This window comes from Garra rufa, chromosome 1 (assembly GCF_049309525.1).
Source record: "Garra rufa chromosome 1, GarRuf1.0, whole genome shotgun sequence".
NCBI lineage: Eukaryota > Metazoa > Chordata > Actinopteri > Cypriniformes > Cyprinidae > Garra > Garra rufa.
The window spans coordinates 26,485,537-26,503,702 of NC_133361.1; the positions used below are offsets into that span (position 1 = coordinate 26,485,537).

Sequence of the window (18,166 nt, forward strand, 5' to 3'; positions counted from 1 at the left end):
CCTTCGTTCATCTTCGGAACACAAATTAAATATTTTTGACGAAATCTGAGAGCTCTCTTTTACCCTCCATAGACAGCAAGGGTCATATCACGGTCAAGGCAGAAAGAAGAGTAGAAATTGTTGAATAAAGTTGGTACTTTTGTGCTCAAAGTATTCTCATAGCTTCCTAAAGTTACGGCCTTGAACGTGGTAGGACCTTTGCTTTCTATGGAGGGTCAGAGAGCTCTTATTCCTCAAAAACTGATAAATCATATTTGATATTTACTTTTTTTAATGATGTATGGATAATCAAGTTAAAGTAATTGCTTCAGTTCAGCAAATGTTCTTTTTGTAACCATTACTGACAGTATAACAGTTAGGTTCACTTTATGAAAGTTAGTAAAGTAAATTTCACATCAAAAAGACCCAAGTACCATAGCCTGAAGGTGGACATTTTTAGGCTTTTTAACTTACTAGCAATATAAAACGGTCGTCTTTACTGAATTAATCTACCTGCCTAAGTACACAAGGCACAATGTGTAATCAAATGATTGTGTACTGGTGCAATACATTGGTTGTTGGCATCGTCTAAACTTTAAGCTTGGTAATATTTGGCATAATTAAAAAAAAAAAAAACATGCGTATGTATCCTTCACGTATATACTGAAGATTACATGTTCAGAGCATGTACAGAACATTGAGGCCAACTGTAGTCTGATTATTGTGTATACTTGCCTGTAGAAAGTTGAGCCACAGTCGCATTAACCATGGCTAGTACAATTTCAGTCAGACTTTGGTGTTTCCGTGAAATAATAATTATTTGCCATTTTAAATCGAACCTATAAAATGCATGTTAACATACTGTCTTGGTGTTATGACTTTAGATGTAAGTTTGGTAAATTCAGTGTCATGGCTATCAAACCTAACAAACCATACATCAGTGGAAAGCTTATTTATTCAGCTTTCAGATGATGTAGAAATCTCAATAAAAAAAAAAAAGACCTTTAGAACTGGTTTTGTGGTCCAGGATCACATTTTTCCATTCAGTGAATGGTTTTATCCAAAGTGACTTAATACAGAAGAACATAAGCCATTTGTCAGTATTCGCAGTATACAATGACTTAGGAAACAAGCTAGAATAGGGCAGAAATGCAGACAAGTGTTCACACCTATGTTATTTATGAAACCAAATTAAGTTTTAATAATAGGCAGATGGGGGAAAATGCAGTGCGATTAGACATTTATCGCAATGGCCAGCAAATGTGAATCATGTGTTATCGTGCAGTCTAGTTTTGTCTGCCATTTAGTCTTGCCAAAACGAGTGTCTGTGTTTTGAAAACTCGGTGAGGTCATTTTCCCGCCCGCGGCCTCTGACGTTAGCAGTCTCTAGTTCAAGACCAGCAAGTTGTTGTGGCTGTTGCAGAGCCTGTTTCTCTGGTTTAGAGCTGTCTTTCCTGTGGTGGGAATGGTGGAACTGTAGATTGGAAATCACCAATTTATTGATGGAAAAGGGCTTTTGAGTGCTGTAAGGGGGATGTTTTTCCATTCCAAGATGCTACTTTTCCGTTGTTTTTCTATGTAAACACACTAGGTGGATGCGTATGACCATTACAGCATCTTCTTTTGCAGTATCTCGCACATGAGTGCTGTGCTTCCAAGACATTACATCAATTTTACAAGTATTTCAACTTTTAAACGCAGCGCTGCTCATCAATGTCAGCTCCAAATAGGGATTGGCGATATGGGCTTAAAAATATATCACGATAATTTCTGGTATTAATGCGATAACGATAATTCAGGGAATTCTGTTTCTTTAGAGAAGAGTATTTTTCCTATTTTTACCCAAAATAGAGCATAACTGAGTACATGCATACAATGTAATGACCGTTTAATTCACTGGAAGTCAGAGAGCGCTCTTAAGATGTCTGTTAAAGATGTCTTGATCTGGAAAGCATCTGCTATGTTCAAACGTCTGGCAGATGTCTGTAAGATGTCAGTTTTACATACATTCTAAATCATAAACATCTTAAAGGCCTCTAATAGATGTCTATTTTACATCTTGCAGATGTAAATGCAGGCGTCAAATAGAAGTCTCCGAGATGTATGTGTGCCATTAGGGGAAGCAGTAGTACTAATGATGGTCCAGAAAATCTCTAATCCAGTTATTGCTGTAGCTGAAATAGATCAATTTTAACTGAGGAAACTTAACAATAAACATACGATTGCTACAAAATATGTTTTGTCTGTGTTCTTCAAGCTATCTTTGGTATTTTTAAGGATAAAGTATATTTGCTAATAATATTGCCAATGCTAATCTACATAGCTTTTATAATATTACATAATAGTATGATTTCTGCCTCATTCTGTGATATGAAGCCACGTCTGATCACAAAAGCTTATTTCAAACACTTGACTATGTTATGAATTTAATTTGGTAAAAAATCATGTCAGTAAATATCTTTGTTGGACAACAGGTTTGTGAGCTGGCTCATATACATACAAAACTGTATTGCACACGTGCTACTGTAGACTTTATCGTTATTACGCCCGAGAGAGCACACGTACGTCTGCAAGGTGTCTGTTAAAGATCTGGAAAGCATCTGCTGTGTACAAATGTCTGGCAGACGTCTGTAAGATGTCAGTTTTACATACATTCTAAATCATACACATCTTAAATAGGGATGCACCGGTTGACCGGCCATAAATCGAAACCGGCCGATTTTTGCATCTAACGCGTGATCGGCAACCGGCCGGTTTTCGTTTTTATCCCGGCCGTTTTTTTTCCGGAAGTGTGTACGCGGGCCGCGGCATTCGATTCATTCAGAAACATGTCACTTGTGTGGCGGTTTTTCGAAATCTGTGAGCAGGACGTGAAGATTGCAATCTGCAATGTCTGCAAAGGACAGCCGCTTTTCTGTGCTCGCTGAAGTTGCGCAAGCGTACCTGTCCTCGCCCTGCACAAGCGCAGACAGCGTACGTTTGTTCAGCTCAGCTTCTCACGTGACAGATGAAAAAAGAAACTCACTTGTGACAAAGCTGAGATGCTTATTTTTGTAAAAAGCATTACTTTACTTTTGAAAAGCCAAAAATAAAAGTCTGTTCTGTTAAGAATGATTATTATTATTTTACATTAAAATGCCTGTTGGCTTGCTGTTTTACTTTACTAAAAGCATGTTTTACTTATTAAACTGTATTTACTTTCATATTTTTTATTTTTTATTTAATTTCAGATGTCAGATGCTATTGATTCAATAGCCAAAGCCAGATTGGCCTGTTAAATACTAAATAAACATGTTGTTTATGTTGTTTACTTGCATAACTTCTTGTTTTTGAAAAAATCGGAAATCGGTATCGGAATCGGCCAGCTTGCTTGTAAAAAATCGGTATCGGAATCGGCCATGAAAAATCATGATCGGTGCATCCCTAATCTTAAAGACATCTAATGGACGTCTATTTGACATCTGATAGGAAACGTCCCATAGACGTATTGCAGATGAGCAAACTACGTCTTGCAGATGTCTTGTAGACGTCAAATAGACATCTCCGAGATGTATGTGTGCTATCTCGGGGCGGGAAGGCTAATTCTTGTTGTAAGAAATTTTTATTGGTATATCGCAAACGATAAGATATTGCCCATATCTAGTTCCAAAACAGTGAACCAATCAGAAGACCCCGGAGACAGGGCCAGTGTTGTACGCTTTTGTTTACAGTAGTAATTTGGCATTATTTGACTAACATCGTATCAGAGACTTGTTTTTAGATCCAAAGACATGTTCTGTGTGAACAGCCCCTTTACGAGTCTTAGTGACTTTGAGATCAAGTGCTAGATTTTCTTTTGCCGTTATAATAGTTATGTCAGAATTTACTAAAGACACGCAGTGAAGAATTAGCGCTGAAAAGGCATGAGCACATATTTGTGCACCTGTCCTTTATTGCATATGCATTTGTAGGAGTTTCCCTTTCAGACAATTTATGGGAGGAAATTATTAAAATGAATCAAGCAACACTATTTACTAACGTTTGCGCTTGTCAGATTACTGGTATTTGCGGCATTATTTAATGCCCCTAAAAGAAACATTGTAAAGTAGGCAGTATTTTGCGCTGGTCTTGGTAGATTGCGCTGGTTATTGTGGAAATGATCTGTCTGCGCCTATGTTCGTTATGAAATTGCGCTTTAACGCTAATTTGCCCTGTTTAGTAAATCTGTTCTCCATGGAAAGTCTCAAAACTGCTTATTGTTTTTGTAATACAGAAAGGTCATTATGCTGATGAAAGTTATGGATTGTGATGTGTTATGCTAACCTTTGTAACCTCCTCTCTCTAGGACTATTACAAGATAATCAAGAATCCTATGGACATGGGAACAATCAAGAAACGCCTAGAGAACAACTTCTACGTCAATGCCCAAGAATGTATTCAAGACTTCAACACCATGTTTACTAACTGCTACATTTACAATAAGGTACTGCTTCACATTTCTGCTCCCATCATTCACAGTGGATCAAAGCTGTGTGTGTGGGTGTGTGGTTAATGGTATGTGTCGCCCCCTGCAGCCTGGGGATGACATAGTCTTAATGGCAGAAGCACTGGAGAAGGTGTTCCTCCACAAGATTTCAGAGATGCCCCAGCAGGAGGTTGAGTTGACGACCACAGCCGGCAAGGGTCGTGGCCGGGGCAGGAGGGATCCAGGTACAAGTCTCATATTCTCTAGTCCTTGTGGGCTACTTGCACTGCTGCCCTTTTAGGGGTCCTACCAAACCCTCCATGGCCAGAAGATCACATGGGCTTCTTGGTCTCTTCTGGTGGTCACTGCGCTAAATTTGCATCTCTGCCTTTGTTGATTTCTTCAAATCTTAAACTTTCATTGAAAATGAATGACGCATCTTGTTGTGAAATCATTGTTAGTTCCCCTTTATCCTGAATGTTGTAGCATCACATTATGATGAAAGAAAATGCTTGTTTTAATAATTTGTGACCCAGGACCACCAATAGCCAACAAGAAATTGTATGGGTCAAAATGATTGATTGTCTGTCCTAATGATGTCAAAAATCAGTAGGATATTAAGTAAAGATCATGTTCCATGACGATATTTTGTACACATTCTACTGTAAATATATCAAAACTTAATTTTTGATTAGTAATATGCATTGCTAAGAACTTAATTTGGACAACTTTAAAGGTGATTTTCTCAGTATTTCGATTTTTTGCACCCTCAGATTACAGATATTCAAATAGTTGTATCTCAGCCAAATATTGTCCAATCATAACAATGGAAAGCTTATTTATTCAGCCTTCAGATGATGTATAAATCCCAATTTAAAAAATTAAGCCTTATAACTGGTTTTGTGGTCCAGGGTCACATTTGAATTCATTTCTGTTCTCTGTCTCTGTATTACTAGACATGAACCTGAAGATTGCGCCTGGCATGGAGTCGTCGCCCACACCCCATCAAACACGTGGCCTTTCCAGTCTTCCCCCTGGGCCACTAATGAGAGGACCACCACAGGGTCCGCCTACTTTACCTCCCCAGCCTACCATGCAAGCCTTGCCCCCTCGAGTACCCCCTTCGCTCCCTTCGCTTCCGTCGCTCCCATCGCTCCCACCACTTCCATCGCTCCCTACGCTCCCTTCACACCCTCCCCACCCTCCCCTTGCGCCTCAATTAGGGCCACCTTTTTCTATGGGCCCCACTGACTGCACCCCACAGGTCCCTATCATAACGGCTGTGCCTCCTCCGGCCCAAACTGCTTTGCCACCCGTGCATGTGCACATGCAACAGAGCGCTCCTCCAATTCTACAAAGCCCCATCCCAATGCCTCACAAAGTAAGTTAACATTCAAATACAGTGTCATTTTCAGTCTTCAGTCTTGCGTTTATGTCCTCACTCAGTTCTTTTTCTATCAACAGCAGAGAAAAAGTCAAAAAAGGAAAGCAGACACCACGACACCTACGGCAAACGACCCACTGAACGAGTCCTCGCCTGCTGAGTCGAAGTCAGGAAAGACTCTGCCACGCCGGGATAGTACACGACCAAGCAAGCTATCCAAAAAGGAGGCACCGGACTCCCAGCACCATTGGACACCTGCCACTGGGACCCACAGCCCCAAGCAACAAGAGCAGCTACGCTACTGCTCCGGCATCGTAAAGGACATGTTTGCTAAGAAGCATGCAGCGTATGCTTGGCCCTTCTACAAGCCAGTGGACGTGGATGCTTTAGGGCTGCACGATTACCATGATATCATCAAACATCCCATGGACCTCAGCACTATTAAGGTGAAAATACAGCTGCTGGTTGTCAGATCAGAGGATGAGCTGCTTTTGCTTCCATGCTTATTCAGTTTTCTCTTTGGTTGTACAGGACAAGTTGGAAAACAGACAGTACAGAGATGCTCAGGAGTTTGCAGCTGATGTGCGGTTAATGTTTTCCAACTGCTACAAGTACAACCCTCCAGACCATGAAGTGGTGGCTATGGCACGCAAATTGCAGGTACGTGCATACCTGCACAACTCTGTGTACATTACATTACATGTTTTTTTTACTAGTCAGGCATCTAGTTGGCTAGTCAGTGTTTACTTTATGCAAGTGACTCGCAATAGACCATGCTGTTATACCGATCTTTGTTTTATTTGTGTCAATATTTGACTTTTTTCTTTTTATAAAGTAAACAACATGCATAAAGTATATAAATTGTATTAAAAAACAGCATTACAGGACAATATTATGACAAAAAAATGTTGATTTTTGCACTTGATGTTGTAATAATGATTTGGTGTTGATCAATAGAGTACATAATAGATATGTATTGGTATTATCAATATCGTGGTATCACGATAGCAAAACTCTCGATATCATCGTGGTCACTTGACGATGTGAAACGATAGGTCTTCCGGGCAAAATCTTTAGCTTTTAAAATATATTTAAACTTCTTGTACTAATATAAAATGTCTTTAAAGTTGTGTTTTGAGCCATAATGCTTTGACACAGTATCTGTCAAACAAACTAAAACCAAAAGCACAATATGGCTCAATCCCTTCATCATGTTTGGGAATGAAACAGCCACCAGTTATGCTTTATTTTCGCCGCAGATAATTAAAGCATTTCACTATATTTGTAGTGAGATGCCTGTTTTCACTAAAGCTGGAGTTTTCTATCAAAATAAAAGCTCTCCTGCCATTTCCGTCAGAATAAAAGCTTAAAAGTGCAGTATGAATTGCTGACAGCTAGCGGTTTAAATGGGTAACATTACTGCAGTCCAAATTCAAAATATCCTAATTTCTACACTTTGAATATATTTCAAGTGTAGAAATTAGGAAAGTATTGTAATTTCCCTTTTGTAGTGTAAAGCAAAAATAATATATTTATGAAATATTCACTCTTATTTATTTTACAGTGCAATTGTTTTACAATATATGGCTATTACTATCGACAGTAGATGAAATTATAGATAAACAGACGGATTGAGTGAATGAACGAACGAACGAACAAATGAATGAATGAATAAATGAACAAACACATGAATGAACAAATCAACAACAGAACAAATTATGGAAAGGTAATGCTTGTGGAAAAAGCTACAAAAGTGGTCCATAACTTAAGTCTAGCATGTGTAATGCTCAGTGCTGCACAAAAAGCCCTCAACTTTCACACCTTACTTTAATCACCACAATTGTAATAGATTTTAGAATTTGTGAAGAGCCTTTTTTTTTTTTTTTTGGCTCCTAAACTTGATTTTGGGTATTTTTGGCCCCAAGCCCCTGTTAATTTCCAACCCTAATTGAAGTGTGAAAGTGTTTGTGAAATCGAAACTGTAAAGGGTACAAAAAAATAACCAGTAATGTTCCACTTTCTTATAGTTTCAGTAATTTTCCAGAACTTTCCTATGTTGTCAAAATATATCGAAGTGTACATAGCTCAATTCTGAAAGCAGGATGAGAGTCATCTTATACTAGATCATTAAACGCCTTTCTCTTTTCGTAGGATGTGTTTGAGATGCGTTTTGCTAAAATGCCTGATGAGCCAGAGGAAATGCTGGCACCCGCTCCTGCGCCAGTGCTCCACCCGGCTCCTGTCAAGACACAGCCACCCATGGGCACGGCCTCGTCTTCGGACAGCTCCAGCGATTCCTCATCTGAATCGGACTCCTCCACTGATGACTCTGAAGAGGAGAGAGCCCAGAGGCTAGCAGAGCTTCAGGAGCAGGTGAGTCGATTTACATGTTTGTCAGCACGTCCCTAAGGAAGAGGTCATTTCAAGGACAAGCTGGCAGAAAGATCTGTTACCATAGACACTGGAAGTGTAAAAAAGTTTACACTTTACAAAGATGTGATACAGTCCACTGAGAAGACTTTAATCGCCCTAATTTGTTTTTTCTCTTTTGTTGCTCAGCTGAAAGCGGTTCATGAGCAGCTGGCTGCCTTGTCCCAGCCTCAGGCCAGCAAACCAAAGAAGAAAGAGAAGGAAAAGAAGGAGAAGAAGAAAGACAAGCACAAAAAGAAAGCAGGAGTCATGCCTGCACTGGAAGAGATCTTGGAGCCGCCTCCTACCCTCAAGGCTCAAGGAAAGCCTAAGAACAAGGATCCTCTGCCTAAGAAGCCCAAGAAACTGAGGTGAGCTCAATTTGATTATGCAAACACATTTTGCATGCATTACATGGTTTTAATTCAAGTATACTATATAATGAAACTTGTAAATAAGAAGTTCTTGTTGTCTTGTGCCTTATAGCAAAAAGGAAGGGGGAGGTAAGGGCAGTCGCTCCATGGCTCTTCCAGGTGTCGCTCCACCAACCCTGCAGCCTGTGCCAGGCCTGGATCCTGAGGAGGAACTGGGTGTGAGCGGAGGAGCCGCAATGGCAGGCATGCCTGCTGGAGAGAAGTGTAAGCCCATGTCCTATGAAGAAAAGAGACAGCTGAGTCTGGACATTAACAAGCTGCCTGGAGACAAGCTGGGCCGTGTGGTTCACATCATCCAGTCCCGTGAGCCCTCGCTTAAGAACTCCAACCCGGATGAGATTGAGATCGACTTTGAGACGTTGAAGCCTTCTACGCTGCGGGAGCTGGAGAGATATGTGACGTCCTGCCTTCGCAAGAAGAAGAAGCCCGCTGGTGAGTGACTTTGCAAACCTGCTTGGTCCAACCATAAGATCTCAGAGGGTTGGCTGTGCATACACTTGTTTTGACACAGTAATCCTAGAACAGTGGTAATGTACTGTAGGGCCACATTCTGGAGAGCTGAGCTCTAGAACACCTGCCTGGAAGTGTTTAGTGATCCTGAAAACCTTGATTAGCTGGTTTAGGTGTTTAATTGGGGATGGAGCTTAACTTTGCTAGAAGCTGGCCCTCCAGGAGCAGAATTGAACGCGTCTGTCTCAGAATGTTCTCTGGGATGCATTAGCATTGACTTTCAAAATGTGAGATATGCATATGTGAACCTGGAGCACAAAGCCAGTCATAAGTAGCATGGGTACTACATATTTGTAGCAATGGCCAAAAAAACATTGTATGGGTTAAAATCATAGAATTTTTAAAGGAACACTCCACTTTTTTTGGAAACAGGCTCATACTCCAACTCCCCCCGAGTTAATAAGTTGAGTTTTACGGTTTTGAAATCCATTCAGCCGTTCTCCTGTTCTGGCGATATCACTTTTAGCATAGCTTAGCATAGATCATTGAATCCTATTAGACCAATAGCATCGCCTTCAAAAATGACCAACGAGTTTCCATATTTGTCCTATTTAAAACTTGACTCTTATGTAGTTATATCGTGTACTAAGACCGGTGGAAATGCAAAGCTTCAATTACACGATATAACTACAGATTCTTATGTGTCACTGTTTCTCGTCCTTCAGTTCCAGAGAAGTCCATGGAGGCAATGAGTGTTGCAAAGACAAAAGGCTCATCATCCGAATCGGGCAGCAGCAGTGAGTCCAGCTCCTCGGAAAGTGAAGACTCAGAGACAGGTGAGCCCTGCTTTTTTAATGCTTTTGAAATGTTAAATGATTCAAGAAGCTGCATTGCATAAGCAATCTCCTCTTCCCTCTTCGTGAACTCAGGGATGGCTTCTAAGCCGAAGAAGAGGGGGAGAGGTGAAGGAAAGAAGGCGCATCACCAGGCGGTGCCTCCAGGCATGCCTCAGCCTCAAGTCCCACATCAACCCCAGACCCCAGCGTTGCAGCCAAGCGCTCAGCTGAAGCCGCAGCCACAGCATCCCTCTCCCGCCACTTACATGCCTCCTCCCGTCACAGCTCTGGAGCCCTCGCAGCTTCTGGAAAACCCCTTTGACCCTCTGGCTCACTTCGTCCAGCCCCTCATGCACCTTCCCCACCACGCCAATGACTCTCCTTCCCCTGCACCGCCTCACCTCAACGCTCACCCTCCAGGAGGCCCAGTGTCTCCTGAGACGCACCCGTTCTTGAATCAGCACCCCATCCTCCCATCCCCAGGTGAGTGGAAATGTAAGGGATATTCCAGAAAATACAGTAAAAGGACAAAATTGTGACCCTGGACCACAAAACCAGTCTTAAGTAGCATGGGTGTATTTGTAGCAATAGCCGAAAATACATTGTATGGGTCAAAATGAAGATATATCTATGGGTTCCATGAAGATATTTTTCTACTGTAAATATATCAAAACTTAATTTTGGATTTTAATATGCATGGCTAACAACTTCATTTCGACAATATTAAATATTTTCTCAATATTTAGTTTTTTTTTTTTTCATCCTCAGCTGCAAATAGTTGTATCTCAGCCAAATAGCCTATCCTAACAAACCATACATCAATGGGAAGCTTATTTATTCAGCCTTCAGATGATGTATAAATCTCAATTTAAAAAAAAAAAAACCTTATGACTGGTTTTGTGGCTATAGGATTAACAAATTTTACTATTTATGCCGCTTTTCACATCTCGTTGGTTCAAAATGTGTAGTGTAGATCTGCTCTGATTGGCTGTATTCTTTAACAGTGATCAAACGAATTACTATTTCCCCGTTACAACGTTGTAGCGTTACTGACAATAAAATGCGGCATTATTCTAATTTTCGCATTGCGTTGTTCTTCCGCTCATGGGCGTGATTACATTAGAGATGAATTTCGACGGAAAAAACTGGAGCTCGCGTTGATATCATATAGATTAATTTATTACAGAATATTTGTCATGTTTTTTCATGTGACTTCATTTAAAAGTAGACATTTCTATTCAGCTTTCTATTCATACATTTCTCATGTCTGTGAAGCATATATTCGCAGAGATTCAGGTTGTTTTATTCATGTCTGTGAAGGGAGCCCACCCAGTTTATTTAGTTTTATTCATTTACAATATTTATTACTGGGGACATCCAAGTTATTTGACACATTTGAACATTTTCTTAAAGTAACACAATAGTTATTTTCCCTGGTCATTAGTTACTTTTCTAATGATGTAACTCAGTTACTATTTGTGAGAAGTAACTAGTTACTAAACTAATTACTTTTTTAAAGTGACACGCCCATCACTGTTCTTTACATTCTCTTGCGCTTTTGTTTACAAAAATGAACAATACCAGGTGATCTATATTGAGCCTTCACTTAATCATATTTTTGTGGTTTTCTTCTCTCTAGCCCTGCACAACGCAATGCCCCAGCAGCCTTCAAGGCCCAGTAATAGGGCAGCCCCGCTACCTCCAAAACCACCGCAGCAAAGCACGCCCCAGCAGCAGCAGCAGCAACCCCAGCAGACCCTGCCGCAGCAGCTCCAATCCCAGCAACCCCCTCAGCCCCAGCACCACCTGCCTCCACACCTTCTGCATCCTCCTCAGCAAATCCGCCAGCGGCCCCTCTCCCCACCTACGCTCACTCCCCAGGGCCTGCTCTCCTCCCAGCCCCCACAGATGCTGCTAGAGGACGACGAGGAGCCCGTGCCCTCTATGTCGTTGCCCATGTACCTGCAGCACCTGCAGCCGAACCGCCTGCAGCAGCCGCCGACGTCACTAATGCAGTCTCTGCAGAGCAGGCCACAGCAGCCCGGACAGCAGTCTCTGCTGCAGTCAGTGCAGGTTCAGTCTCAGATGAGCCAGCAGAGCTCCTTGCCCCCACCGCAGATTCCCATTCAGACTCAAGCCCAGCCGGCAGCGACGCACCAGCCCTCCCCACAGCTCTCGCAGCATCAGGCCAGACACATGCAGCACTCGCAGCAGCTGAGCTTCTCGCAAGGCCCGGTGCAGACCACACAAACGCAGCCTAGTCAACACAAAGTCTCCATGCCCTCCACAAAAGCACAGCAGATTATCCAGCAGCCAACGCAGCATCATTCTCCACGTCAACACAAGTCTGACTCCTATAACTCAGGTAACATGTTCATTTAAAAGGATAGTTCACCCAAAAATGAAAATTATTAATTACTCACCATCATGTCGTTCCTAACCTGTAAGACCTTCGTTCACCTTCAAAACACAAATTAAGATATTTTAATGAAATCCGTGAGCTTTTTGACCCTGCATAGACAGCAACTATCACGTTCAAGGCCTAGAAAGGTAGAAAGGACATTGTTAAAATAGTCCATGTGACATCAGTGGTTCAACGTAATGTTAGAATAGGGTTTATACAAGTACTTGAGTTTGACTTTTTAAAACGGAAAGCCTTTGAAAATAGCTATTTTCCTGAAGAGTGCTTGAATTATTGAAAGACAATGGATCTATGAAAGAAGTGTTACATTTCTTTAATAAGTACATATATTTTTGTACAAAATTTACAAAAACATACTTTTTTTGCACTTTTTTCAGTTAATGTCATAAAACTATCAAGCTAAACCAGTAGTAGTACTGACCGAGTCATGTAAACATGGCTGAACAGGAACGGATCGATTGAGTTGAGTCATTTAAGCTGAAATCGCTTAGATTGATTTAATCATGACTTTTCATTTCAAGCAATTCACTAGCAAAAAAACCCAGATCAAATTAAAAGAGCGTATTTCGACATTGCTTGTAATGATTTTAAAAACCATTGCTTCTCAACATGATTGACTGTTTTGAATTTGATTTGATTCGGATTTGGCCTTTAAATTGTGAATGGCGAATGATTCGATTTAGATCTGGAGTTCGGCGCAGGTTCACAAATCATTTGACTTAGATCTGACTAAGAGCACGCAAACTCTCTATAAAGTACATTATTGTGAAATATGCCTTGCCGAGATTCACACAAACATAATCTGTTATGTTTATGTAAGTGGAAGAAAATATCCATCATTGCTTAGTGATTTTGTTTCGGAATCATCTGGAAACTTTAACTCTCTTAGGGCTGCAACTAACGATTATTTTAATAATCGATTAATCTGTCGATTATTTTTTCGATTAATCGATGAATCGGATAAATAAAAAAAACAAGGGATTTACAACCCTTTATTCAAAAACAGAACTAAAATCTTTAGAAAGTGCACGAACATGTTGCTCCTTGAACTGTTATAATAATAATAATAAAATAAAAATGGACTAACACAAAAAACATACACGTATGCTTTACATCTGCCAAATATATAGACTAAATAAACTAAAATTACTATCCGTCAAGACAGCGGATTGCTGTGGTGTACATGCTGCATTTCCCATCAAGAAGCCTCTCAAATTAAATTCCTCAGTGCGCATTAAAAAAGTCATGTGACTTTGCACGCTGGAACGGGATAACTTGACTAACTTTCTGCTACATTCATTCTGCCATGGCGGTGTTTAGTGTCCTGCCATCAGCAGCGACCAGCTGGAAGAGTTCCGCATTCAAATGCACGCAAAACTGGCCTCAAAGCCCCAGCAAAAGTAATTACCATGAATGTGTCAAGGCAAAAATTAAGAAAATATTCGAATTACTTATTAATAAACTAGTATTTTCTGATTCAGTGTTGCAAAGATGAAATTGACGATCCTGCCATCTGCTCATTAATGCCTAATGCATCTTTATGGATTAGCTAATGAAAGAGTTTTGTTTTCGATTTTAATTATTTCGTTTTATAGTAAAATAATAATTTAAAGCTTTCTATAGATATTGTGTTTGTGAGGCAATTACCTGGGTTTCGGTTAATTATTGTGAAGCGCTCCTGTTTAAACCAAAGATATCAAGCGTATTCTGTTTGTTTTCTTTAAGAGCACATTTTGTTGATACTGTTAGTACACACAAACTAAGGTAGACCCTTTACAGTTCCGGCCCGGGTGGTAAATACTCTTACCTTTATGAGCAAAAAAGAAATTCCACATTGCACTGGCGTCTCCATGCGCTGCAAAGCGCGCTTCTCTCCGCACAAACTTTGGAATTATCTTGATTGAATGATTAAACTAATATTGTGATGTGTTTTAAGTTTTTTATATCAATGGATTTTAATTTAAATCGCGATGAATTAAGCAGGCTTTTGATCTGTCTGCCGCTGTTTGCTAGGTATAACTTTAAAAAACAAAAACTTGAATTTAACAAACAAAAAGTGTTCCAAATATATCTCTAAATTAACTTTATAAACTAAAGGAACGAAAATAAATGTAATCACTTTGCTATTAAAAACAGCAGCTGTGTAATGAGGAAGAGAAAGAGAAAAAAAGACAGTTGGACTGGAAATTCAGTCGGCCAAAAATTGATGAGCTGTCGGACATTTTTACAAGGAATGTTTGTTTAATAGCCTATTTAATACTCTTAGGCTACTTTCTTAATTAAATATATTATTTCTTAGATTTATTTTAGCGTTTTTAGGCTGCTTGTTTGCTGACTGAAGTGTAGGCTATATATAAAAAAACAACGTGCCACCGCCACAGCCCTATTCAAAACTGAGACGATTTCACCTCAGCAGAGCTCCTCTTTCTCCTTACGGTTGTGGTATGTTTTCGACACATTATACAGACAGACAGTGTTACAAAAACTATAGAAGTAGTTTTCTCCATCTCCACTATCCAACGACCCGTACAGCAGCTGTTTTGCGATCGAGCAAAGTAGGCTTAAATATCAAACATGTTTGATATAAATCGGGGCAGCATATATATATAATGTAGAAACGGTGCTTTATGCTCAAATGTTCCAGTTTTGCGCATAAGTTAAATTCGCATTTTTGGATGGAAACACAGCTTATGAGGTGCCGAACTCTGCTGGCATCAGTGCGGGAGAGAGACCGAATGTGTCCACTCCGCTCTGCGCTCAATTTTTTTTTAAATATATATATATATATATATATATAATAACAACCAAATGTCTCTGCGTCGCGCGACACAACGAATCGATTATGAAATTCGTTGCCAACGCTTTTAGTAATCGATTTTTATCGATTTTATCGATTCGTTGTTGCAGCCCTACTCTCTTATAACTCCTTTTTTAACATTTGCTCTTTCTGACTCATTTTGCCAGCACAGGTCACATTTAAATTAGATGGAAACCAGAGCGGGTTCTTGAATAATTCCTCGTATCGAATGATTTGCGATTCGCAATCTGTGCTCCAGGTCCTGATCTGAAATGATAGTTTGCAAATCGTTTGATTCAGATCGGGACTTCGGAGTGAATTTGCAAACCTGTTGTCTGATTTTTTTTTTTTTTTTCTTAAACGGTAGAAAACATCAAACCATAAATAAAATCTCTGACTGAAGTCCTTGAAAATCAAAAAAGTAGTGCTTAAAGTCCTTTTTTACAGTATCAGTACGAACCCTGTATAAAGCTATAAGAATACTTTTTGTGCACAAAGAAAGCAAAAATAAGACCTCCCTGTCAAGAATTTCAGACATGTTTACTAAGACTGAAACTTCAGGATGGACGTCCCACAGCTGATGAGTTAATGTTTTTGGTATCAGACAGCACTGTAAGTTTTTGTATTTTAATGGTGTCTTTATTTCCACAGCACACATGCGAGATAACCCCTCCCCGCTCATGATGCATTCCCCTCAAATCTCTCAGTATGCTTTAGTCCACCAGTCCCCCCCTCAGGCCAAAAAGGTCAGTACCATTTCAATCTCCTTGTTTTGACACTGATTCTTTCCAGTGTCCATATAGATTTTTATTTTATGTTGAATAGCTTTTGGTTTTAAAGGTGTGTGTTTGTTGCTTTGTTTGCTTCAGGAACCACAAGTTCCTTCAGCTTTGGGTGGCATTAAAGAAGAGAAGCTGCCTCCTTCACCTGTGATGCGCGGTGAGCCCTTCAGTCCAGCCATGAGACAAGACCCTCATAAACATCCTGAGAGCAAACCCACAATGCAAGGCCACAGCCAGAGTGAGTGAAACTCCTGAGATTCAAAGCATGCAATTGTATGCATGTCCACACTGTGCTGATATGCCAACATTCAAAATTGCATCACTCTTACTTAAGTTATATTGCTTTTATCCACCTTATTTTCCTGTTAGAGCTGGTGCAGCCATTTGTAAATTTTATGGGTCTGGCTTCCGGTCTCATCCACGTTCCAGCTATGTTGAGCTGTATAAAACATCATCAGTATAAAACACTCACATACTCTGGCAGAATGCTGCAAACAGACAAACAAACAGTGAAACGTCTCATTGCAGTTAAACTAAATATTGACCATCTCAGTTCGGCTCTGCCAGTCAAATTAGACGACCAGAACTAACTGTTTATCATCTCATTTTAGAAGCAGATATGAAACCACTTGAAAGTTCCCGTCCTGTCATCCGCTCCTCTGAGCAGAGCGGTCCACCACCTTCAATGCAGGACAAAGAGAAATTCAAACAGGAGCCCAAAACTCCTGTGGCGCCTAAAAAGGTACAGGTGTGTGGACGGGACGATTTTATTTCTTTCACTTTTCAGTAAAAACAATGCTTCTGAAATGGTTTTGCTACGTTACTTTGCCTCATAACGTCTCGTCATTTGGTCTCCAGGATGTGAAACTGAAGAATATGGGTTCCTGGGCGAGCCTGGCACAGAAATCCACCTCCACTCCCTCGTCTGGCCTGAAGTCCTCCAGCGACAGCTTCGAACAGTTTCGGCGTGCGGCCCGAGAGAAGGAAGAGCGAGAGAAAGCCCTGAAGGCCCAGGCCGAGCAAGCTGAGAAAGACCGTCTGCGTAGAGAACAAGAGAAACTAAGGTAAGAGAGCCATTCAGAAACTCCTTACTGTGACCTGTCATTTTTAATGAACGAACCGTTTCAAGACATTTTCTTTTTGTCTAAAGGGGACGAGATGAGGAGGACACCATTGAGACGTCACGAAGGCCTCAGGAGGAGCCCCGCAGGCGGCAGGAGCAACAGCAGGTCCAGCCGCCACCACAGCAGCACCAAACTCAGCCCCAAGCCCAGAACCCGGCCCAGCCGCCCTCAGCCCCGCAGCCTTCCCAGGGCCCGCCCCAGTCCCCCGCCGCTTCCCAGAGTGCACTTGACCAGCAGAGGGAGCTTGCACGTCGCCGGGAACAGGAGAGGAGGAGGAGAGAGGCGGTGAGTTAAAGCTGCAGTTACTTGTGACAATAGCTTTTAGGGCTGTGCAGTATATCGAAATTATTGAAATATTGTAGATGTACATATCGCAATATGCATATTGCTACAACTTGCAACATTTGGGGCCATGACACTGCTCTTGCCTGAAGTGTGGTTACATTTCTGGGACCATATAGTTTTCGCTAAATAAATTCTATTCATAAGAATGGAACTGTGTAGTGCAGAATGCCACTGACTTTGTCAATCTAAAGTAGGTCGCTTAACTCGAATCTCGGTTTAAATATGAATCCTGCATGTTCCGCTTGCCTCTGTATGTATGAATGGAGGAGCTGTGGATTTATTTACTACTTCATATTGAAGCATGCACGATGTGATTTTCGTCATCTGCGTCTCACTGTATGACGGAGTCAATTCATGAGAATTTTACCATTTCATTTAAGAAAATGGCATTATACCATACTGTATACACAGAAACTTCACATCAACCTGTCAAAATAAAAGTATGGTTTAATGTGTAACAGAAATATGTTACTCTTGTATTGCTTCTGTGCAGCATAATGTACGTCTTCATATGCTCCATTTTTCTGTCAAATTAAAATATAATAACTAAATGATTAAAATATTACAACTAGATTAACCACTTGATATAAAAAAAAATACAATTTAAGAGCTTTTGCAAAAAAGGTAACTTTTTTTTTTTTTTTTCAAAAATCATGTTTTTTATGATGTAATGTTTTGGTTTTATTTTGTTAGTTAGCTGTATTTTTTACTTGATCAAAATAACCCAACTGCAGTTTGTTTGAGATGAAAATGAATGAAA

At 40.5% G+C, this 18,166-nt stretch overlaps 1 protein-coding gene across 3 annotated transcripts in view; it reads left to right on the forward strand.

Moving 5' to 3' along the window:
- brd4 (bromodomain containing 4) overlaps positions 1 to 18,166 on the forward strand; it is a 77,251-nt gene that overhangs the window by 55,745 nt on the left and 3,340 nt on the right. For 2 of the 3 annotated variants that reach the window (XM_073838030.1, XM_073838015.1), the window contains 16 exons: positions 4,304 to 4,441; positions 4,533 to 4,668; positions 5,380 to 5,804; positions 5,888 to 6,253; positions 6,339 to 6,467; positions 7,959 to 8,180; positions 8,367 to 8,587; positions 8,703 to 9,082; positions 9,826 to 9,936; positions 10,030 to 10,419; positions 11,576 to 12,301; positions 15,807 to 15,901; positions 16,025 to 16,175; positions 16,549 to 16,685; positions 16,796 to 17,001; positions 17,088 to 17,346. In XM_073838030.1, coding sequence (XP_073694131.1) covers positions 4,304 to 4,441; positions 4,533 to 4,668; positions 5,380 to 5,804; positions 5,888 to 6,253; positions 6,339 to 6,467; positions 7,959 to 8,180; positions 8,367 to 8,587; positions 8,703 to 9,082; positions 9,826 to 9,936; positions 10,030 to 10,419; positions 11,576 to 12,301; positions 15,807 to 15,901; positions 16,025 to 16,175; positions 16,549 to 16,685; positions 16,796 to 17,001; positions 17,088 to 17,346 — 4,092 coding nt within the window. The remainder of the gene's footprint in view (positions 1 to 4,303; positions 4,442 to 4,532; positions 4,669 to 5,379; positions 5,805 to 5,887; positions 6,254 to 6,338; positions 6,468 to 7,958; positions 8,181 to 8,366; positions 8,588 to 8,702; positions 9,083 to 9,825; positions 9,937 to 10,029; positions 10,420 to 11,575; positions 12,302 to 15,806; positions 15,902 to 16,024; positions 16,176 to 16,548; positions 16,686 to 16,795; positions 17,002 to 17,087; positions 17,347 to 18,166) is intronic. The other variant, XM_073838021.1, reaches the window with a different exon arrangement.